The sequence below is a fragment of the Haliotis cracherodii genome, unplaced genomic scaffold (assembly GCF_022045235.1).
Source record: "Haliotis cracherodii isolate W230 unplaced genomic scaffold, xgHalCrac1.p SCAF_7, whole genome shotgun sequence".
Taxonomy (NCBI): domain Eukaryota; kingdom Metazoa; phylum Mollusca; class Gastropoda; order Lepetellida; family Haliotidae; genus Haliotis; species Haliotis cracherodii.
Genome location: NW_027266330.1, coordinates 26,265,475 through 26,291,173, shown reverse-complemented (window position 1 = coordinate 26,291,173; position 25,699 = coordinate 26,265,475). Strand labels below are relative to the sequence as shown.

General features: G+C 38.9%; 1 protein-coding gene across 1 annotated transcript in view; it reads left to right on the top strand.

The window, feature by feature from the left end:
• The first annotated feature begins 6,699 nt into the window (after positions 1-6,699).
• LOC139447931 (uncharacterized) overlaps positions 6,700-25,699 on the top strand; it is a 39,253-nt gene continuing 20,253 nt past the window's right edge. The window contains exons 1-18 of the mRNA XM_071229421.1: positions 6,700-6,741; positions 7,253-7,290; positions 7,773-7,893; positions 8,354-9,125; positions 11,410-11,540; positions 11,770-11,807; positions 12,072-12,195; positions 13,579-14,329; positions 14,445-14,575; positions 15,291-15,340; positions 15,962-16,004; positions 16,129-16,211; positions 16,884-16,941; positions 17,115-17,218; positions 17,402-17,465; positions 19,340-19,375; positions 19,738-19,794; positions 20,868-20,917. Coding sequence (XP_071085522.1) covers positions 7,779-7,893; positions 8,354-9,125; positions 11,410-11,540; positions 11,770-11,807; positions 12,072-12,195; positions 13,579-14,329; positions 14,445-14,575; positions 15,291-15,340; positions 15,962-16,004; positions 16,129-16,211; positions 16,884-16,941; positions 17,115-17,218; positions 17,402-17,465; positions 19,340-19,375; positions 19,738-19,794; positions 20,868-20,917 — 2,607 coding nt within the window. The 5' untranslated portion in view covers positions 6,700-6,741; positions 7,253-7,290; positions 7,773-7,778. The remainder of the gene's footprint in view (positions 6,742-7,252; positions 7,291-7,772; positions 7,894-8,353; positions 9,126-11,409; positions 11,541-11,769; positions 11,808-12,071; positions 12,196-13,578; positions 14,330-14,444; positions 14,576-15,290; positions 15,341-15,961; positions 16,005-16,128; positions 16,212-16,883; positions 16,942-17,114; positions 17,219-17,401; positions 17,466-19,339; positions 19,376-19,737; positions 19,795-20,867; positions 20,918-25,699) is intronic.

Sequence of the window (25,699 nt, the reverse complement as noted above, 5' to 3'; positions counted from 1 at the left end):
TCAAAACGACATTAATCTAGAATGACTACTAAAAATGTGGGACCCGCAGAGATCCGGGGTAGAATTAGTCTTCAGCAACCCATTTTTGCCGTTAAAGACGACTATGATTGTCGTAAGTGGTGACTAACATGATCGCTGACTTGGTTAATGCATGGCATCGTATCCCAATTGCGTGGATCGATGCTCATGATTGCAAATCACTGGATTGTCTGGTCCCGATTCTTTACAGACCGCCGTCATATAGCTTGAATATTAATGAGTGCGGCGTAAAACAACAAATAGACAAACAAACACTGAGACTGTGTCAGATAATTCTGTCATGAAGGGCCTCCACGTTAATCAATCAACGCCCTCCCATTTTAATCGGTAAATATAAGCGATTGAGGGAGTGAGTTGGGTTTAACGCTACTTTTAACAGTATTTAACCGAGATTCGAACCCACAATCATAGGTTTCTGGCCTGGCGAAGGGACGCAACTCTGCACAGCGAATCGCGGCACCTTAGACGACTTGGCCACCCGTGCCCCCGCGATTGATGGAAGAGCGAGATTGGTGGGATCTATTGTCTTCGCGTGAGGGTGTCAATACCCTGAATTTCTAGAAGTTCAATCATTAACACCAAAAGAAAATGAAAGGACGGGTACAGCATAAGTAATTGTGGCTTTATAACTTTATTAGAAGCGTTCAGCTCTCAACTCCAGATTTTCTTAAGTCTGCCCGAAGTTTTTTCCCGGAGATGGGCATTCTGCATCCCTTGGTACTTATAGGCTTGACCTTCCACGAGATGGTCTCCTCCCGCAACTGACTGATCCTCCTCACTCTGTTACCTTGCAAAGGGTGTGTGGGTGTTAGGGGGGTAAAAACATCCCAATGACCTCAAAATCCATTCGCGAGGTAGAGAGTCATCAGCTTTTCTGTTGTCTGTCCAACACATTGAGAAGATTTAGCCTTTCCAAGGATCATTTTCTGAACCAACAATTGATCCTTAAAACCTCAACATCCCATTATGCTCCATGTAAATAATGTCATTGGAAGCGCTGTTTGATGACGAAGGATCTGTAAGACCCTGTAAATATTTTGTACTGTGAATTCAGACAAGTAATGGGCCGGAAGGTTTTAGAGTGTCATATCATAATAAGCGCTGATAGTTATCGACAAATGGAAGCCTGGACTTAAATTATCACTGATTGGTAATTGGCAATAGACAATGTGCAAACGGGAGGCCGGGGATAATTAGCTCTGATAGGTAAAAGAATAGAAATAGCAATGACCAAATGGAAGCCAGCTTGATAATTAGACAAAGATCAAAGCAATAAGTCCCAAGTACTCGGCAGAAAGGTTCCCTGGTCACGGTTCATGGCTGGCTGGTGTCTCCTGAAGTCAATGGCTTCTTGTAGTTATCTTTGTTGCCAGTTGTTGTTGTTAGACAGGACTTTGGTGGCTTCCTACATGATGTTATGGTCTTGGTTCTTGAGGACACAGTTGCAGAGGATCTGGTATATACATCCTCTGGAGTAGGAACTTAAACTGATTGTGCCTCTGTTATTGGCTTGTAGATGGGTCTTGATGGACTTGTCACTAGAAAAGGTGACATGTATGTTGGCTTTGTTCTTGATGAGGCGGGACATCTGATGAGTGACAGAGCCTTGATAGGGTATGGTGATTCTGATGGGCAGGTTTGGGTATGGTATCAGAGTTCTTGAGGGTCTTGTGGGTGGTTGTGGAGATTAGGTGGGCAGCGTAACTGTTGAGGAACGCGAATATTTCCTTGAGATAGTCCAGTTCTCTGTTGAGAGCATCAGTTTGGCAAATGTATTTGGTACGTCGGGTGAGGGTGTCGTTGATGGCCTGTTGTATCTGGGGATGATGACAGAGAATTTAAAACAGTGAAGTAATGGCGTTTGGACACAAGGGAACAGTTTCCAAAACAGGTTACGAATACCATCATGCACTGGCGCCATATTAGATTTGAACTTTTTGTTTACCCTTTTCAGTCAAATGGGGGTAATGAAACACAACAATGGTGACTTTATTTTGTCAACTACATTATAATTATCCTCAACCTATGTTTCCTCGAGGTTGCAGTTGTTGGCAGTTCACTGGAATCCTATGGTGTGTCTTTTCTCATCACTGTCATTGAGGTCATTAAACTGTTTTTCCTTAGATTATATTTGAACAGTTCATTTTGCTTTATGAACATATTTTTCTTACCCTTCTCGTTCTTTCTGTCCAAACCTTTATCTTTGCCTTCAGAGAATCAAGAATTTGATTTGGAATTTCTCTTTTTTTGTCTTGTGGTTTGTTTTTAAATTTTTCCAAAGTGTCTTTTGGCGTTTTGATTTTCTTCTTTTTTTGAGCCTATGTTTGATTCAGGGAATTTAGGTAGAATAATGCAAACGTTTATTTGCAATTTCGGGTCTTCTTCTCCTATTGAAACTGAGGCTTCATGCAAAGGTGCCAGTTAGCTCAACAGGTTCACAGCGAATATATAATTTTAGTCGCCGGAGCTGGTCACGGAAGTTCTGTCAAGTGTGCATACATTAGCATGGTTTTGTCCCAATGTTGCTTCAGTAATATGCCATTTACTCGTGGTATTTCTAGCGACCCTGTTGCTCAGGAAGTGTGGACTTCAGTTGTTGTGTACAAAGGGGCACGGGTGGCCCACTTGTCTAAGGCGCCGCCATTTGCTGTGCAGAGTTGCGTCCCTTGGGCAAGCCAGAAACCTATGATTGTGGGTTTCGAATGCCGATTCGCCACAATTATGTTTCTAGGTTTGTCAGCACCATACCCGTGCTCGTTGGTTTTACCGAAGTGGTAAACGTCTAAGAGGTGCATCACTTCAGGCTTTCCTCCCACATTAAGATGGCTCGCTCTGATATAACTGGAATACTGTTAGAAGCGGCGTTAAACTCACTCACTCACTGTTGTGTACAGCATATTCTTGGATGGGTTCAGTGCTTCCCCCTGGGGCAAGTCCCATCTCAAGTTTGGTTGGTTTGTATACCGGATGGGGGCTGACAGGGCTGCGGAGTTAAACGATGACTTTCGTCTTGTCGTTATGTAACCCAGTTTTGAACCAATTTCAGGGGTTAGCCCTACCTGGGTGATGTTAAAGTGAATAAAACCTTCATATCTAGGCCAACCACGGAGAGGCGCAAATCACCAGGCCCTTATCAATTTGTACAGATAAAACAAAATGCAGCAAAGAGGGTTTTGGTGATCCTGGCAGCCAGACTGGTTAGGCTCATCATCAGCTAAGGGCCCATGCCCCCTCTACACACAGCCCAGACAGCGAATGGGACTTCTCACAGCAAGCACTGCCTTATCGAATCCACCCAGAACATTTTCGAAGAATGTGAAGACTCCTCAACACTGCAGCTTTCTATATTACCCAGATTGTCAGAAGTGATGTACACCAAATTCCCGACACAACGCAATAGCTGACAGCAGACAGAAGAGCAATGTATTGTAAGATGATGTATCAGCCTGTTCGTACCCTCAGTGGAGACCGACACCTTTTTATCTATCAGGCGTATCGGAATAACGTCTAGAAATGGAGGTTTGATAAAGGGTTTAATAACTCTGCCAAGCATATATTTCCTTATCTAATTGGGTTCTACCCACCTGTGGGAGCTGCACGGCGGACCTTAGATTTTTTTGCAGGTCTCAGCCCAGTCGGATCCGTATGCTATAAACTGAAACCTTTAGTTAAAAAACATTTTATAAGAACAAAGCAAGGTTTGAGTAAAGAGAACGAGTAATGCTGGAGCCAATGTAATACATTTTCAAATTTAACTGGAAGGTGCTTCCGTTTTTACCTGGAACTGGAGATACGGCACCATGTCCTGTAGCCTGGCACCTAGAACACTTGTTAGGGAATACACAAGCCGGCCCTATGCATCTACACCGGTTGAAATCCAGACACATGAAGTTGTCCTGGTTGTTGTCATTGCAGACCTCGAAGCACGGAACGCAGTCAGAGGTCACGTCTCTTACATCTGACCGGGTCGTGTCATGACCCATTTTATACAATGTCCACAGTCACCACCGTACCTGATTGCGGATCCCCGTATAGTATCGACACATGACAGCAACTGCTCTACCCGATTCTAACTAAAACGTATCATATGAAGTTGAACGATGGCGGAGTGAGTGTTTATGATTGAAATCATAATGACGTCAACTAAAAGCGGATGTGTCGGTTTGTTTAGCGTTAAAACGGCTTACTGTTGTATTTTTTGTGTATTATAATAGGTATGAAGCGAACAGTGTTGAATTATGTCAAAGTGTACACTTATGTTATGAGTTTAGTCTCGCGTGACTGTGTGAAGGTCAATGTGAGTGAAAATGAATATTTAATGTGTCGGGTATGTTTGATATGCTTGGAAGTGTAATTAGAATTATTAAAAATGCTTAATGACATTATTTCCTTCTTTCACCTGCGCAAGCTTCACGTTTTAAGCTTTATGACGACACACCATAACATACGAAGCTTAAATTAGCGGTCTGCTTTGTACAATGATGCCATGCTCATATGTGAAAATAGATTTGTGGAATTTGTTTAATGCCGATTAAGACGTTTTCAACGAATTTGACTGAAAACTACGTGTATTTACTCTGGCGTGACAGTAAGTAAGTGTAATCTTGTTAATTACTGATATCTCATATTCAGCAATATGACTTTTTTGGTTCTGTTTAACACTGAAACCTATATGGACGTAACCGGAATTTCATCAGATTCTGTCATTCTCATTGCAAAACTATCTGCCTATGATAGCACGACCACTTCCGTCAAGTTGGTTTTGAATTAAAATACACTGCCTATTTCATTAGGATTTTGTATCGCTAAATTAAGCTCACAGACTACTCAATGAATATCTCCATCATCGTCAGGAAATATACTTTCCAATGATATGCAGTTTGAGACATCTAGATTTCAAACAAGGCCGCTTCCTTGACTTCACGTCACACATTCGGATGCCTCCAAGTAAGTGTAGAAAAGTCGCAAACTTAGAATACCACCACTTTAACCGATGGCTAGCCAGTGCATATCCCTTTTTGATTTGATGAATGTAGATACTGTCTGATGGCAATTTGGTTACACTGTGTGAAGAAATAAGAACATTGAAGCAAGGTTGTTTTCAAACTGCGACGTCTGCACAGTGCGCGACACCGTCAGGTACCGCGAGGGTTTGGTAAGCTCTCCCTGTCACTATTCATAAGTTACATATACTTGTTAGATTATTCTATTATGAGGAAATATGGATAAAGAGTCAAATCTTTGTTTCATCGGTTAGATTCTTCTCACATCTTGCTCTTCAACCAAGTGTTACGGAAATAGAAAATCTCTTGAATGTTTCAGACTAAATATTCCAAGAGGGCAGGAAGCACTTGGGATCTTCAGAAACATTTCCACACAGTCCAATGTTTTGTGCATGGCCATACATGTCAACTATATACACGGACTAGCACAGGAAAACAGGGAACAAAATAAAAGGAAGAAGGAAAAGCGGGCTATCAAAACCAAGGAATTGTTGAAAAATGTCACCGCACTCCGCAATTCTAATTCTGGTCATCTACTGATTCACTTTGTTGGACGAGAAAAAGAAGACACCTTTAGAGGGGCCTTTGATGAATTTGCTGATGACAAACTTCAGACTTTAATTCAAGATGGAAGCCTGTTCACTGATGTCTACACGAAACGGTTCTTGAGTGATTATGCAATAGATCTAGACAAACTGCAGAAGAAGCAAAAGGGAGTACTTGAAGAGATATATGGGAAGCTGGAGAAGAAAACCAAGGAACATCAAAGTCAACAGGAACGGCTGGATAAGCTAAAATTAAAGGCAAAGGAGACACTAGATGAGGAGTTGCTTGATGCAATACTGCTGCAGAGACAAATAGTAGTTGAGACATTAAAGGAAATTGAACAGTTGAAGAACATTAAGTTAAAAGAAGAAAAGAAACTGTCTGTGTGTGTTGATCAGGATACTTTAAAGGATACACATCAGTATAAAGATTTCCTTGTACTGTATGTTGAAGGGGGTGTTTATCTCACAACATCTGACTCTAAAACCAAAATAGCTCTTGATGAACGAATCATCAATCCATCTGATCCAACTTTGATAAAATTCCTGAAAAACAGAACTCAGTTTAAATCAGTGCATCCTCCTGGACATACATTGCAGGATTTAACCAAACTACACGAGAGTAGATCAGTTCAATTCAAGGGTTATTTCAAAGGGAAGGAAACAGATGAGAAAATAGTTGGTTTCATGTTTGATGACCACAAACTTCTTGAATACGTTAGTGCATTTACAAAGAACACAGAAGGTGGCACTTACTTTTTTGGCATAGCAGAAAAAGAGCATTTCTTCAATGGAAGTCATTATAAGTCAAAGTACAAGGAAAATCAGCGAGTTCCTATCAGTAGTCAGCAAAATGTAGCAGCTAAATTAAAGGAGGGAGTTTCAAAAAATGTGTTAATCTGTGACTATGATGGGCATGAAACAAACGATGAGCTAGTGGAGGTATTTTTTATTCCATCTGGAGACAGTGACAAACATGATGTTGACGAGAAGGCACCTGAACATTTTATAATCCAAATACATGTCAAGCCCGTCAGTGGTATAGTGTTCTATGACAAAGAAGGACCGCAAGCTTACAGAGTGGAAGGGGACACTGTCACAACTTTCTCTGTCAAAGAATGGTTCCATGCCGTCATTGAGAACAGCGTAGTGAGGTAAAAAAATAGATCACAAATAAGTCCAGTAACCGTCTCCATATCCTTTTGTACTTTCACTGCCATGGTCTTCTTAGAAGATCAATTTTAGGTACAATAAATAGCGACGATAACTATTTGCTATTCTTTACGTGGCATTCTTTTTTCATTATTTTCGTCAGTTCCATTACAAGACATGAACATATTAAATATACTGAAATGATTGAACACAGTTCTTTGCTCTTGCTAAGATGTACATATACACCAGTAAATGTCTCCACATCTTACTAACATGGTATGCTTAAAAAAACAATTTCAAGTAAAGTAATACATATAGTTAGTTATATCATACACTTCTGTTCTTCTTTGCACACCATTGCCGACCACATAAAGTGACGGCTTCAGGGAAGAAAAGAATGCTTGCATCAGAAACATGTTTAAAATAAGTATGATATGTGTATATAATATCATTAAAAGCTAAATGTGTTAAATGTGCAAATTAACCCTCGTAAAAACTTTCATTACATTTCAGATGGGAAATTTACGTATAGAGATACACATACATAAAAGGTAAAAGAACTTTCGAATAATATCTAAATGAAAATTATGGTTACAGTCAAGTGGTCCAAAATACATGATCATGAATACAACCGTTTTTCAAACATTTGGGGACCCGTGAAGATCCGGGGAGAATAGGTCTTCAGCAACCCATGATTGCCGTAAAAGGCGACTATGCTTGTCGTAAGAGGCGACTAATGGGATCGAGTGATTAGGCTCGCTGACTTGGTTGATGCATGTCATCGTAGCCCAATTACGTGGATCGATGCTCATCATATCAATCACTGGATTTTCTGGTCCAGACTCGATTATTTACAGACCGCCGTCATATATCTGGAATATTGCTGAATGCGGCGTTAAACAATAAACAAACCAACAAACAAACATTAGGATAAACTATTTTCTTTCGTTAGTGGCATCTGTGTTTGATATGTCGTTACAGTGGTGTTATTGGGGTCTCATGTCTCACGGATTTCCATGTCAATATGTTTCAGGAAATAATGCAAAACATACCAAGGCGAGGATTGTGCTTAAACAGCAAGGATTTTCGGCGTCCTCGTTTGAAACCAATCACAAACAACATTTCTGCAATTAAAAGTTACTTTGTGAAGAAAGGTAAGTGTAAAATGTTTACTTATTTAACATGAAATATATTGAAATACCATGACAAATTGCCTCATGACCACATGATGATTATAAGCAATTGACACCTGTTGTGCTTTCTAACGTCCGAGGACTGATGATATAATACAAATATTTTGTGTGTTTGTGTGTGTGTGTGTGTGTGTGTGTGTGTGTGTGTGTGTGTGTGTGTGTGTGTTCGTTGTTTAACGCAGCAATCAGCAATATTCTAGCTATATGACGGCGGTCTTTAAATTATCGAGTCTGGACCAGACAATCTAGTGATTGACATCATGAACATGAACATTGGGATCGATGACATACATCAACCAAGTCAGCGAGCCTGACCATTCGATCCCGTTAGTCGCCTTTTACGACAAGCATGGGCTGCTGAAGACCTATTCTACCCCGGATCTTCACGGGTCAAATAATACAAATAACTCTTACATTACAGGTACATTAAATGTAGTTCCATCAAGGATACCCGAGCACCTGTTGGATATCAGAGATACCTTCATTTCACTGCTTAAGACGGACGGAGTTCTGTACCATGAAAGCATTGTTAATGGTGAATATACGAGTGACAAAGACACAACAAGCCTTTTGTGTTTATCAGAATCAATGGCAACATTATTAGATTTCCCTGTGTCAAGGACGCAAGGAAATACGAGATGTGACATCTTCATAGCATTGCCCCATCAACCCCTCATGGTACTGACTCTGATTGACGATGACAGTGAAACCGAGGAGATAAGAAATTATAACACGAGTGTGGCCAGAGAAGTGACTTCAAAACTACGCAGGTTTACTAATGAGAGCATCAACGTCATTCATGGAGTTTTGAGTTTGAGTGACCTGACAGACACTGATACGTGCTTCATAAAGTTACAGAGAATTGCAGCATTAGCTGCATCCTTTGTTCCCAAGACTTCTCTATTGATGACTCCATCAAAATATGAACACGTGATGATGGCCTTCTGGGCAGCTGTTGCTGAGACAAAGTCAATCCTGACAGAGACAGATGAAGTAGATGACAGTTGTATCAACTTTCTCACCACAGATCAGTGTGTATATCTTGTGGAGAACATAGACAGCAAATATGTTCAGGCAAGATGGGAGCCCGGCAGTGGAACCACAACTCTGATGCTGGAGGTGGCCAGGAGGCTGAGCAGACTGGGGGAAAGTCTACTGATATGCAACTCACAGGAAGAGAGGGACAGACTCAGGTAGTATGATAATGTGGCCTTGATTATGTGACTTCCAAGAACAAACTTTGTGTTGCTCTTCTGGACAATAGTGAGATGACATTCTTAAATATACGGCGACCATTATTCACTTAAATAGTTTGTTTGTTTGTTTGGTTGTTGTTTAACGCCGCACTCAGCAATATTCTAGCTATATGACGGCGGTCTGTAAATATTCGAGTCTGGACCAGACAATCCAGTGTTTGATGCCATGAGCATTGGGATACGATGACATGCATCAACCAAGTCAGCGAGCCTGACCACCCGATCCCGTTAGTCGCCTCTTACGACAAGCATAGTCGCCTTTTACGGGAATCATGGGTTGCTGAAGACCTATTCTAACCTGGATCTTCACAGGTTCACTCCAATAGTACTGACCATTAATTATCAAAGAACATGTCGGTATTTTTAATCTAATTATCATTAAATGAAACTAAGGACAATGCATGTACTGGTAACAATAAAGATCTTAGTTATTTATACTGACAGTGTAAAATAAGTGCATATTGACAGCTGCCACAATTGTTGTTTTTTAATCACACAATTATGTTTCATACCTTATAAACCTTCTATATACCCATTGTGTATGTGATTGAATGTCATTGATAGTCACAGTCACTCAGTGTGAAATTGGTATCACTTCTCTTTGTGTAAATGTACGCGATAACTGGAGTATTTGAGATTCGAATTTGACAAAAGTTTATATGCATGATTTCTTCCAGAAAAGACACATTAGTACAATGTCTGAAGCCCATTTCCTAATGTGTGATCCCCCATCGTTATAGATCTGGGTCATTGCTAAATATCTCAGCAAAAAAATGCCAAATCTTCCATTTAATACAGGCACTCAGCGTTCGACAAGAAACAATACACATACTCAACATTCGATATGACACACAATTATCTGTACCCAACATAAGACCCAATACATGTATTCAACATTTGATACGACACAAAACAGGCACTTAACATTCGACACGACACAATACAGGTACTCAACATTAGATATGACACAATACAGGTACTCAGCATTAGATATGACACAATACAGGTACTCAACATTAGATATGACAGAAAACATGTACTCAGCATTAGATATGACACAATACAGGTACTCAGCATTAGATATGACACATTACATGTACTCAACATAAGTTACGGCACAAAACAGGTACTCAGCATTCGATATGGCACAATACTTAATGTACTCAACACAAGACCCAATACATGAACTCACCATTAGATACGACACAATTTATGTACTCAACATTAGATATGACACAATACAGGTACTCAACATTAGATATGACACAATACAGGTACTCAACATTAGATATGACAGAAAACATGTACTCAGCATTAGATATGACACAATACAGGTACTCAACATTAGATATGACACAATACAGGTACTCAACATTAGATACGACACAATACATGAACTCAGCATTAGATACTACACAATACAGGTACTCAACATTAGATATGACACAATACAGGTACTCAACATTAGATAAGACACAATACATGTACTCAACATTAGATATGACACAATACGTGTACTCAACATTAGATACTACACAATACAGGTACTCAGCATTAGATATGACACAATACAGGTACTCAGCATTAGATATGACACATTACATGTACTCAACATAAGTTACGGCACAAAACAGGTACTCAGCATTCGATATGGCACAATACTTAATGTACTCAACACAAGACCCAATACATGAACTCACCATTAGACACGACACAAAACATGTACTCAACATTAGATATGGCACAATACAGGTACTCAACATTAGATACGACACAATACATGTACTCAACATTCGATATGACACAATACAGGCATTCAACATTAGATACGACACAATACAGATTCTCAACATTCGATATGACGCAATACATGTACTCAACATTCGATATGACACAATACAGGTACCCAACATTAGATACGACACAATACATGTACTCAACAATAGATATGACACAATACATGTACTCAGCATTCGATAAGACACAATGCAGGTACTCAACATTAGATATGACCCAATACAGGTACTCGATTTGATGCCAGCGATTGTAATTCGCCTTTTAAATCAGATGACAAGACATTAGGTAGGCTGGTGCTGCCGATGAGACATGTGTCCGCGAATGTGGTGGAGAAAAGGAGCAATGGGATGATGGGATCAGTTTTCTAACAGTTTCTGGTTTAAATGAAAAATTGTAATTATTGAGAGATATATTCCTTTTGCAGGTCAGTTCACTCGTCAACAATCTCCACATTTGATGTGGAAGATTGCAACATGTCCAAATTTGAGAATGTGGTGCATGAAACTGGGAGTTATCTGTTCGAACCTTGTGGTCGACAATGGCTGTTCCTGAAAGGTATTGATGTACATTGAAGTTATTGTTTGTATATTATATGTTGTTTTAGGGTGATGGCTGAAACTTTTATTCACATGTATATGAGAACGTTGCTGACAATCCATCACATACAAACATACAATGCTTAAAGGTTATTATCGGTAATCCCTAAAATTTGTATATTCAAAGACGGCATTTATCAGGTACTAAATACACCAGACTTGACTTATAACTGTATGTTGACTTTCAGGTACTCCAAACAGGTCACGCGATACACGTATAGAAACCGTGAGTCCAAAATAAATACATGTCTATAAGTTAGCTATTTGTAGATACATCTTTGGACAAATGTATCACAGGATCACTCACTATACACCTGAAAAAGAAAATGTTGAGAATGTTTCTATCGGTGTATACAAAGATTCAGGTACAACATCCATAAAGCATATATATGCTTGTGGCCACTGTTTTATATTTACTTGTAATGTCAGTTATCACTGACCTTCCGTATGTTTTAGAACTGCTGATTGTTACATGTGACCGTATTTTCAGATTAATGCATCAAACGGGAAAGAGGATGATTTCCAGTATTTCAACAGCAAAGACTTTCTGCGCCCGCAGTTACAGCAGACAAGAGAACATATCACTGACATTAAGCGTCACTACATGAGCAAAGGTACATTGTTTCTTTTCTTTGGGCAAACAAGTAAGGTAAATGCAGTTGATTTGATTAATTAAAATAACGTGATAATAATAATTGTGTGCATCTGATGAAAAGTGTGGTCACGAAATCTTGCTACAATCAGGAGAAACCTATATCCCGCTGTGTGATGGGATGTTGTCGATCTCCTGAATGACGCTGGGAAGCTGATACAAATGTCTGGCATCGATTCCATGCCCTGCTGATCACACTTTGGCTAACATCTGCAACTAGACGTTGTGGTGACCCAGTTACAAGCATGACTATGCGTCAAACAACGTCTTTGACGTTGAGAAGGCATAATTGCATCAGTTGTTGCAATCCTCAGTAGCAATTGTTGTTGTGTTCTCTATTAATGGTTTACAGCGATTATGTCACGATACTTCCAAACGCAGGTTTTTCAGCACCTCGTGCAATTATTGGCAATGACATCATGTCCGTTCATCATGAAATTGAGGCCCTATAGGTGTTCTCAATCATTGAATACCGTGATATTTCAATCTGTATTTGTTGGATGATATTTTGATATCTTCAAAACTTGATCCTAGGCAAACTTTAAGAAGTATAATTCATATACACTTGTGTAAAAAATAAGTGTTCACATGAATCGTTGGAAAGTTTGTGGAGATGTACAATGACCAGCCTCAATATCACATCATGATAACAAAGCCATGAGTTATCCATCAAGACTGGGGGAATTCTGTCGTATAGCTGTGGGTGATGCCATCCAACACCATCACTAAACAGACAGCATTTTGTTCGTGCTGTGACAAATACAACTCGAAAATCGATTCTTCACGGAAAATAGTTGCGTGCTTCTGACGCAATAGCTATGGTCATGCTACGTTTAAATATTCGTTAATAGCTTATTCCCTTATGAGATATGGCTCTAAATTGTGTTTATAGTCTATCCCCTAATGTAATGAATCGTACGGCACAGTCTTCACAGTCTGTTGTTATCATGATTAGTGATTTCCAGTGTACGCTACTGTCATGTATGGTTTCGTGGTATCATGATGACTACTGATTCAAAGCAACATTTTCCCATCATTTTCGGAGGTTGCATAGTCGTGCATGTGATACCAGCATGCTTTCTGCATGTTTCTGTGAATACATTGCGTTTGGGTAACTTCCTCACAGCCGTTATTGCCTCTGACTACTATATGAACTGTTTCTAGTCACTGATCATGTGATTCCTGGTGGCTTGGCATATGTTTGGAAATTCAGATACGAAACCAATAACTTGAAAAGACAGTTATTATCATTGGCAAACAAACACCAACACATTTCCGTGGCAAGCAGAATACTTTTGTTTATACTTACTTCAAGAAGTGAATTAACCGATCTTGATATCCACAGGCGGCGTCAACATCGCTCCAACCAACCTGCCGGGCCACATAGTGGACATCAAAGACATGCTACTTTCACTACTGGAAGCTGATGAATCCCTGTATCGTTGCAACTCTGGTGCAGACCTGGACACCTGTGATGACACACCGTGTTTTGTGCATTTGACAGAATCCTTAGCAATAACACTAGACTTTCCAGTGTTAGAAAGACCAACTCCAATAAGATGTGACATGTTTCTAGCCATTCCCCACCAGCCCCTGGTTGTACTGACAGTGATAACCTGTGACAATGAAACTGATATGGTACGAAGTTACAACACCTCAGTGGCCAGAGGAGTGACTTCAAAATTACGTCGGTTTACCAATGAAAGCATTAACGTTATACATGGAGTTGTTTGCACGAATGATATGAAAGATCCTGGAGTGTTCTTTGCAAAGTTACAAAATATTGCCGTAATATCATCAGCATTCGTTTCCAAAACGTCCTTGTTGATGAATTCGATCAAGTATGACCAAATACTTATGGCATTCTGGGCAGCATTAGCTGAGACAAAAGTAGATGCAAACGAGAGTCAGTTAGGATTTCTTACCAAAGAACACTGCGTCCTTTTGTTGGAAAACATAAACAGTAACAACGTTGAGATGAGGCTTGATTCTAAACGTGAAGCCACCGTCCTGATGCTTGAGGTGGCAAGGAGACTGAGCAGACTGGGCGACACTCTGCTGGTCTGTCGGTCAAGGGAAGAGAGGGACAGATTGAGGTAGGTTCAATAGAACGGCTCGACCATTATGATCTCTCTGGTTCTATAGTTAGTTTTCCCAGTAGCCTGTATCTCATGTTCGATTCCATGTCAAGACGAGGTTTATCATTTCCAGATTAGTGCACGCATCAACAATATCACTGAATGATGTCTGGAAGTGGGATCTATCAGCGTTTGAGAACATTGTTCTTGATGCTCGCATTTTGCCCTACATACCTAGAGGTCGAGTGTGGCGATTTCAAACAGGTATGTGTATTCGTATAACGTATGAGAGATGTAGTTGTTTTACCGCAAGAGTTCCTAAAATAAGTGAATTGATTACAAGTATCTTCTCCAACATCCAAACGATCTATTGGTAAGACATGCAAATACATGAACACACAAACGTTGTAAGATTTATTCCAAGTTACAATCATTGATAGTTTAATTTCAACAATCCAAACCATCAACTGAATCATTGCAATTTACAACATACCATGGTTGTTATGAAGCAATGTTCCTAACAGTGTATATAGACATTGATATGCATTAGACGAGTGTTGTGCTCTTTACATGCATGAGCAATAAGGTAAGTTAAAGAGACATTAATTGAGCTCAATCAATATGACCAATAAATCTGACAAATATTTTTTTAGCCTGAATTATTATGCACGTTAATATCTATGCATGAAATGGCAGGTGAATAGTGTTTTTCAATATAAACAATGGTATGCATATGCCATAAACGATTTAATGTCACTTTTCACATCATTATTATATTGTACAAAAGTAGATTTTGCTTTTGAGTAATAAAATCAAGACACATGACACCGTTTACAATGGCCTCACATTCTTCTCATATATGACATTTTGTAGTATAAACATAATTAGTAAGTTTTGCATTCGTTAAATTTGTTCTGAGTAGTTTATGTATTCATCACTTTGAATAAATTGCCATCACAACATTTTGCTTTCAACGAAGATCCTACCAGTGTTGAAGAATTGAAGATGCGGTTACAGACAGCAGAGAAGGTAAAAACATCATTCAGATATTTCCTAATTTTCTATGTTCTGACCGTAAGTACATAGCACCCTGGCGGAGTCGATAAGTTGGCCTTTTGAAATCGTAGGTCTGCGAATCGTGCTTAGTATTTCATCTTTACATACAGTGAGTGATTGAGTATGTCAGTAGGGTTTAACACCGCTTTTAACAATATTCCAGTTACATTACATTTTCTGAAAACTTATATTATATGTTTCGAATGAAATAGATCTAGGAGGTATAATTCTCTGAAAACCAATATTATATTTTTCGAATGAAATAGATCTAGGGGGATATAACTCTAAGTTTGATCAAGTCAGATGATAAAGAAATAAGTTGTTAAGTCGCTAACTGTGGTATTCTTACGGATTCGGACAAATTCACGCATGCCCAGGACAGACCTGCATTGTAACTAGTTCACTGTCTGGAGGTGACATGGGTTGGTGTACACTGTATGTTAGTTAATGTTCCCCTCGTCCTTCGAGGACTCGGTGCAGACTGCAGACTTGTTCAGTCGGGCTCGGGGAACATAATGTAGCACAGAGAGTTCATCAACTCATGCCCCCCTCGAAACTGGTGGACAACTTATATTGTCTTACTTTATCTTTCAGGAAGTACACGAGATGGAGAAACAACTCTGTGGTCTGCACGATGGTATGACTTTTAGAAATGTTTCTGACATTGGAAATATTGTTTTATAAAGTTCTCTTTACATCATATCTAGTGGTGAGTGCACAAAGAAATGACGTGCAATTTAGCTTATCTCATTTCTATTCAGATAAGTGGAAAAGGCAGATGGAGTACTGGTTGTGGGAAGTGGATGTTCTGAAGTTACTCCGTTTGGTACAGGAATTTGATGTCGTAAGTTTTATTTTTAATTTGTACTCGTCTCCTCGGAACGGTTCTTTATCGAATGGTGGTTTCTGTGGCAGTCGTAAGGCCAATATGGGGATGTGATGTTGTAAGTGCGGGTTGTATTTCTGGGTTATTCTCTGACTACGTGTTCTTCCGAACCCTTCCTCATGTTATACTGTAGGTCCCCTGCAGCTATCGACATATCTTATGGCGACTTTCATTTTGATAATCTGCTGAACTAAAAAAACAACACCCATTTGAGATTAGCAGCATGGTTTTTGCACACGTGTAGTTGTAATCATCTATTCACATTTATTTTGATGAATTTCTACAATCAATTTGTTCTAAATACAAATCTTTCTATACAAACGGAATTGAAGTAGTTGTAATGTATACTTATTATTCTTGATGCGGTATTGAACTGCACAATTAAACTGATAATAACCAACACTCAAGGCGATGATAAACCGTCTTGGAATAAAACTTCATATTATTGGCGCAAAGATATTGGTACATAGTACTTAAAAAGGAAAAGTTCACTTTTCCCCTTTCTAAAACTACATCGTTGCCAGTGAAATCTTGTTAACAATCTGTTGATTAGTCAATGTTTAACGAACAAATGTATATTTCAGCAAATAATGGCACCTTTACTTTGAACATTGACATTTTTATTTTCAGTCCAACATTGTCAGATCGAGCATGATTGCTGAGCGATTAAAGAAGGGATTATCATTAGGTATGCATACCATATTCACTTTTCACATTATTGTTTCCAGCGACGTGGTGTCTCATATGACTGCGCTAGTGCTAACAGTGACACGTCCTGTGTTTTGTAGAGAGTGATAATTGTAAGGCTGGTTATGTACCGTTTGCTGTCAACTGTTCAATTGTATTATGACGGTGTTACAGAGGAGGAGGATCGTGACCGGCAGACCGATGTTCGTCGAACACAGATGATGAAGCTCCAGGACAGAATGGAAAACCAGAAGGACCTTTTCCAACTTTTAAGATCGGTTAGATGATTACACTAAGTTATAAGGACATCATTCTCTCATCATGTTGTGGAAGTTGCAGCTCTGAATCAATAAATAACAGAGCGAGGTCGGAGACATACATACCCTTCTATATAATACAGTGGACATCATGATACATTATATAAGAACATATGTTTATATCAACGTTATCTGTTTCCACAGGCAGTCATTGAGGATAAGACCACGCTTACCCATATCCAAGACAGAGTAATATCAGCTCCAAAGGGTATGTAAATCATTGTGTTGGATCCTTCTCTGAATATGACCGTGGCGCAGGGTCACTTTGTTATTGAGACCAAGCAAGGCTTGGACATCCGGGGGGTATCATATCATGTGTTTCTTTCATAACCATGGGAAATATTTAACACAGTCACCTGTCATGTCAGGGTCAATGACGAGGTCACAGCTTTAAGTAAAGTTTATTTTGACGATAACAATGTATTATGTCAATGAAAGATGATAAATGTCTTCCTTGGGGCGGGACCTACATATACGATCAAGGTCATATTTAAGGTCATTCTTGCTTTTCTGACCATGGACCCATATTTTCAAATAGAAATAATCCAGGATGTGATTGGCTGAAAATGCGGTTCAAGGTCATTAAACAGAAAGTGTATATATCTTTAAGGTAGCTGAAGATATGGGACTTTTAATATGTCTTGCGTGTTATGTGCTTCTCAAAACCCGGGAGTGAAGTTATTAAACCAGAAGTGCGTGAAAGCGTTTTTGTTAATGTAGCCAGAGGATTTTCTGTTTTCTGAAACATATGTAATGCATCTAGGCAAAGGTAGGGGTGGGTCTTTTCCTTTGGATGTAATGAGAACACCTTTCTAGGCTGGTGTCACAGTCGGCTACATAATACAACTTATGCGACAAATAATACAGTGGGTGACAGGATGACAAGGACACCCAATCGACCAGGCTGCTCAATGGAACGACCAGATGTACAGTTTTCGTGTGGTTGGGGTTATTGCTGATATACACAAATTTACATCATATTCTACAACAGAGAAACCTTCTAACTCTGTTACCAGTAGTCTCCTTATCGGTACTGTGGTCTTATTGACCTTTATCACACCTTCGCCATCTTGGATCAAAAACGAATTTTCGAGTGCATAGCTCCATGCAGAGTGAGTCTCATCAGCTGATCGGGAACAGGGAGCTAGTTGGGAAGGGTATGGCGTAACTGTCTGTCCCTGCATTTACCAGAAGGACATTTCTACCATATAATTGTTTCATCTGTGCCCATCGAAGTTATGCTTGAGATACACTGGTTTTCCCATTTTGATGTGAGGAAACCGGAAGTGAATCGATTAGTGCATTTCAATATGCATATTTCTCTGTGCATAAAACAGTAGAATTATCAGTAAATATCAATCCCTGTTAAAATTGAAAGCCAAATATTAGTTCGGTGTTCCTATTTAGTAGTAGTAGGACAATGATTAATTATTTGTATTATTTCCAATTGTCGATAACAACATTGCCACTGTATTAATTAAGGTAGCGTTCTGGATCTGACAATAGATTTTGTTACATGGTGACATTAACTTCAGATTGAAAATGTGCCGATTTCAAATCCGATGTGGAAAAGGTCAATATCGGCACCCCATGTGTCTACGAGAGATTAGTCAATATAAGAATGTGTACACATTGTCAAGAATCTATGGATATTCAAATTAAAACGTCACAAACTCAAAAGTCATGCATGTCACATATTCATGTATGGCATCCAATTTTACAATCATCGATTTCCTCTGAAGATCCAAAATGTATTATCATTCTTTGAATGGCGCCAGGACAGGTTAGAATCAGACATAAGCCTCTGTTACTTCTCATATGTGGCAACTGAGTTAATCGTGGGGTCAGGCACAACGACTTGTATTTTATGTCAGCATACTTCATTGCCATTGGATATTATTCATAATACCACTGGTATATCTCGTCTAGACTCGATTATCTACAATCGGCTGTGGTATAACTGGCATATTGGTGATTGTAGCATAAAACAACAACGACATAAATGCAATGAGCATGTCTTATTTTATTTATGTCTTTTTAGTCAAATTGTTCAAAAAGAGTCACCACTTTCCTACATTTAAGCTACTGAACCTGCAGAGAGGCTCCTTCTAGGCGATGGTATCCACACGCGTTGCTAAAACCGCTCCACAATCAAAATATCGAATCAAAGCGTGTTAACTAAAATGTATATGTATCAGTCAGTGACTACCTATTAGTATCGTATTGACAGTATTTCATCCGGATTAAGTATAACTTATGTCACATATTCATTTATAGTATGTATGACATTCATCAACTTGGACCACAGTTGACGATCGAAATGTTTCTGTAACTATTGTCAGTGTAACGCATACCATGATGCTGTCTTTATATATATATATATATATATATATATATATATATATATATATATATATATATATATATATATATATATATATTGTTTCTAGTCACAACGCCCCTGTTTTCATACTTTTCAGCATCCGAAAAGCCAAAGGGGTTCTTTGGCAAGGCTGTGGCATCGCTTAGAAAAAAAGGTATGTAAGGTATCAAACAGTTGAAAATGTAGGAGGTATCAATGCATCTATTAGAATGTCATATTGTAGGATGGACAAAGAGGACAAGAAAATGAAAATTCGAATTATCTTACACAATCACTTACACAATATCAAGAATCTATAGAAATTCAAATTAAAACGCCACAAACTCAAAAACCATGCATGTGACATATTCATGTATGGCAACCAATTTTACAATCATCAATTTCCTCAGAAGATCCAAACTGTGTTATAATTCTTTGAATGGCGCCATGACACAGGTTAGAGTAAGACCTAAACCTCTGTTACTTGTCATATTTGGCAACTGGGTCAATCGTGGGGTCAGGTTCGGTGAGTTGGTTTATTTTATGTCATCATACATGTACTTCATTGGCATTGGATATTGTTCATAATATCAACCACTGGTATATCTCGCCCAGACTCGATTATCTACAATCGTCTGTGGTATAACTGGCATATTGGTGATTGTGTCATTAAACAACAACGACATAAATGCAATGAGCATGTCTTATTTTATTTGTCTTTTTAGTCAAATTGTTCAAAAAGGATTCACCACTTTCCTACTTTTAAGCTACTGAACCTGCCAAGAGGCTCCTTCAAGGCGCTGGTATCAACACGCGTGTGAACTAAAATATATATGTATCAGTCAGTGACTACCTATTAGTATCGTATTGACAGTATTTCATCTGGATTAAGTATAACTTATGTCACATATTCATTTTACAGTATGTATGACAGTATGTTTTCATACTTTTCAGCATCCGAACCTGAAACGCCAAAGATGTTCTTTGGCAAGGTGGCATCGCTCATAAAAAAAGGTAGAAAATTTATCAAACAGTTGAAAATGTAGGAAGTATCAATGCATTTATTAGAGTGTCATATTGTAGGATGGACAAGGTGGACAAGAAAATGCAAGTTCGAATTATCACTTACACCACATTAAATCAAAATGTTGAAGTTTATGAGTGGAGTCTATACTATTCTTATAGGTGTGACATCATTTCAGGCCAGATCTTCTCAAATCAGTAATATTTAACTGTTTGTCCTTGCAGTGAGTGGATTCCGGAAGAGGGGGAAACATCCGGGACAAAAGACAAAACGGGTATGTTTGCAATTCTTCTTCACTTTGATTCAAGGTCCTTTCTGTTGAATGTAATAATGTCACAATGTTCGTTTTGTGTTTTATGTCATGAAATCCAGAAGGTGTGTATGAATGATACGAAAGATATGGTCTCGTTCGATCTCGGTCGTTGGTAAGCAGTCACAAATGGAAAAAGTCCGAGAAACGCGACAAGTAACCATAATGTCGTGAATGTCGTATTTACCGTACATTGTACTTCTCTTCAAAGGGTTCTGTCGTATACACGCGTTTCAGTCGTAGTCCATGGCCATGCACAGAACTATTAGGTCACAGCACATGCGCTTTTAATGGCCACACTCGGTATACCTTGTCAAGATCGTGTTTGTATTTCTGTTTCATATGAAAAGCTTGTTTCATACGAGCTACAATGACTTATTGTCCGAACGTGAGATCATCAGATGAGACTATAAAAGAACTCCATCGATATGATGAAAACCAGAAACATTTGGAGTTCACCCGAGCACCTTATCTTAAGTTTTTTAACTGTTGGAAGCCCACGTGGTTATCGTATTCCACATCCAGATGATTGTTATGTGTATTATATGCTATATGTGTTTATGCCTGTACTACAGTTGGATATAATTTATAACCTACACGTCTCCGCCCCGCGACTATGACTTAGCACCAAGCGGTCGTGATGCCTAGCTGGTGTTTTAATTTGTGACAGACTTGACAGGTGTAAAGTTATACTCAAGGACAGGAGCGGGCCATTGAACACACTCTTTAAATATTTGTTCACACGAATTCTGCTGTGTGCGTGACATTATTTTCATCAAGATTATTCAGATCGCTGGCTACACGGATCATTCTCTCTTGTAACTATTTCGACATGAACATAATTTGCGACCCTTGTAAGAGTAAAAAAATATGTCCAAGCGATGAAAGTAGGTTATTGTCGTTTTCGTCGCACGTTTTCATTGCCCAGTAGCAATGTTTTTTGGCAGAGTCACACTTGTCCGGAAGCTCCTCGTGCCGAAGTCAGTCCGTGAGCCAGGTTTTTTTATTCCCCGTTGATTCCTTTGTGGCATGCCAAGGATCATTTGCATAAGGCCATCCATAATTTTTGTATGAGCTTCTCATCTCAACATACAAGAGAGACGAAATAAAATATAAACTTTAACAAACAAAAATGTCATTCAATAACACATTTACATAACACAATTTTACATTGTTTTTACAAAATTTAAAACACTTTGTACTCGTCTATAAATTAATTTAGGACAAGCCGCTTTGCTTCGGAAACGAGTGTTTAATAAACAGCTGAAGAAAGATAAATTTGACGTTCTTTTATGAAGGAGCAATATGGTCGTGGTAGATTTTTGTCTCAGATCGGTGCACAGGTTTCCATAGGGGCAGACAAAAATTGAAAAAGTTCATATTATTTCACGTCGAACATGGTCATACTTCGAAACGTCAAAAATTTGTTCACACAAATTCTGTCCTGTGCGTGAACATTATTTTCATCATGATTATTCAGGTCACTGGATCTTGTAACTTCTTTGGCATGAACATAATTTGTTCTCGTGAATACTGTTATAAAACATGATGTGTTTTACATATGTTTGGATTGCACTATGGATTCCTTCTCATTACTTTCTAAAATCTTTTCTTTGCCGCTTTCCAAACCACGTGATCTCACAGCCACCACGCCCCGTGTGCGCATTCGAATTGGTTTACTGCTTACTGTCAAATACTTTGCAAGTTCGCTTCTAATCAATACGAGTAACAATTAAACATTTTCGTGTGAAGCTTAATTTGACGGAAGAGCTTTTCGAGATGATCAGAGGAGCCTTTGGTCATTTCAATTATGGCATTGATGACTTTATCGTGGAGAAAGTTCCAAATCAAGATGACATCATTCCGGCTGTTAAATCAAACCTACAAGATGCAAGTGCAACAGAAACTTTGACAAATTCAGTGCCGATTTTTAGGATGAGTGGATCAGTGTCAAAGCTAGATTTTCATTGTGGAACCAGATGAAGGCGAAGATGTCTGTTCCCATTGCTTCTGTCAACCATGCGAGACACAGTACAGGTAATCGCGGTAAGAGAATAGTGCCCCACCAAGTTGCGATATTCGTCGATTCCAAAATACTTCTCGACTGAGCTGACGACACGCAGTGTTTGGAGAGATCCTAGTTACTTGGACTTAAAGAAATGGGTATTAAACGTAACAGCAGATGAAGAATTGGTGTGGAGAAAACGGAAAGTGATGCCAGACTGTGCGTTAAAACTTGCGCGCTAAGTGTATCCAAATCCACCAAACAAAAAATACATGATCCAAAATGATCAAGCTCAGTTTGTGTGTGAAATTATGTGAAAGAAAAATAAATCAATAGTTAAAACTCTGTTGGAATATGTTTATTGGACTTTTCCTTTATCGCAAGTAAAATATTACAATATTAGGTATCTAGATAGGCCTAATTTAGGATAAAACATCTAGTTTTATTTCGTTACTTATTTATCAGCTGGCTATGTGCATCGTTATGGTGATAACACGCGACATATTCATATATTGCTGTCAAACAAAGAAATATTGGCTGGACTACTTGTGTTTCAAATTATTCCTCTTCCTAAACACTAGTTTAAAAATCTGTATAGTAATTTAAGTTTTAAAAATATGATCTCATTGTGTGGCATAACTGTTGATATATATATATATGTCATTTTACGGATTGCAGAATGATGTCGCGAATACGTGTGCAAATAACATCAGTTTTGCATTTATATGTAGATATTGTTACTTTACCGAAACTGTTGTTGCGCTGCTGTTCTGCCGTAAATATATATACCACAATGCAATTTGACCACAAATGCATCAAATGTGTCACATGTGCACATGACAATGTGCTTGGCTATTTATAGCGCAACCATAAATAAGCTCCGCCAACTGTGATTAAAGCAGACGCTCAAAAACGATCAATTCGATTTTTTATGAAAAAAGCTGCAAAACATCCAAGGTTTGTAATTCAATTTCAAACGAAGAAGATGGTCTTGGGTGAACTTGTTTACATGAAGTTTTCAAAAAGCTTCTCTTGACAGCCGGTTGTGTTTACGTTGCCAGTCACTGTTCGAAACTGAAACATCTCCACCTTGCGGGTTATTTATAGTCAGGGTGGGACTTGAAGACATCTGGGGCACGGGTGGCCCGGTCGTCTAAGGCGCCGCGTTTCCGCTGTGCAGAGTTGCGATCCTTGGGCACGCCAGAAACCTATGATTGTGGGTTCGCCACGATTATGTTTCTAGGTTTGTCAGCACCATAACCGTGCACGTAAGTTTCACAAAAGTGGTAAACGTCTGAGATCTGCATCACTTCGGGCTTTCCTCCCACATTAAGCTGACACGCCGCGATATAAATAGAATACTGTTAAAAGCGGCGTTAAACCCAACTCACTCACTCACTCCCTTTAATCCATCTGTATCAATAAGCAAGCAACATGACGGAAGGTGGACACCGGAAGTGTCTTTATTTGGATTGTTTTAACCACTAGGCTATCAAACTGCCACAGGAATCTTAACATAGGTACAATACACCATTATCTAAGCAACATAAAAACGTGTGATATTATTGCAGAATTATGACACCATACGGGTTATTGGGTAACTTAGTTGTAAACGTTGTTAATCACGCTGGTTTGAATTACCCTAAGGAAAACAATGTGCAAAGCTCTTTATTAGTTATTGGAATATTAATAATAGGGTTGACATCACTCACTCATTCTGAGTGATCATGTTATTGGAATATTAATAATAGGGTAAATATCACTCACTCACTCTGAGTGATCATGTTATTGGAATATTAATAATAGGGTAAATATCACTCACTCACTCTGAGTGAACATGTTATTGGAATATTAATAATAGGGTAAATATCACTCACTCACTCTGAGTGATAATGTTATTGGAATATTAATAATAGGGTTAACATCACTCACTCACTCTGAGTGATCATGTTATTGGAATATTAATAATAGGGTAAATATCACTCACTCACTCTGAGTGAACATGTTATTGGAATATTAATAATAGGGTAAATATCACTCACTCACTCTGAGTGATCATGTTATTGGAATATTAATAATAGGGTAAATATCACTCACTCACTCTGAGTGATCATGTTATTGGAATATTAATAATAGGGTAAATATCACTCACTCACTCTGAGTGATCATGTTATTGGAATATTAATAATAGGGTTAACATCACTCACTCACTCTGAGTGAACATGTTATTAGAATATTAATAGTAGGGTAAACATCATTTACTCACTCTGAGTGAACATGTCATTGGAATATTAATAATAGGGTAAACATCACTTACTCACTCTGAGGGAACATGTTAAGGACTCGTGAAGATCAGGAGTATAATAGGTCTTCAGCAACCCATGTTTGCCATAAAAAGCGACTTACATTCGGGATTTCCTTATGCGTCGTGCACAGACACTGGGCAGTGGGGTAGTCTAGTGGTTAAAGCGTTCGCTCGTCACGCCGAAGACCCGGGGTCGATTCCCCACATGTGTACAATGTGTGAAGCCCATTTCTGGTGTCCACCGCTGTGATATTGCTGGAATATTGCTAAAAGCGGAGTAAAACCATACTCACTCACTCGCTCACACTGGAGCCTCTCGGACGTGATCTGCGTGAATTGCAGTCCCTTAATTCCCTTCGCCCCCTCAACTGATCCTGACGTTAGAGGCGACTAACAGGATCGTGTGGTCAGGCTAGCTGACTTGGTTGATGCATAT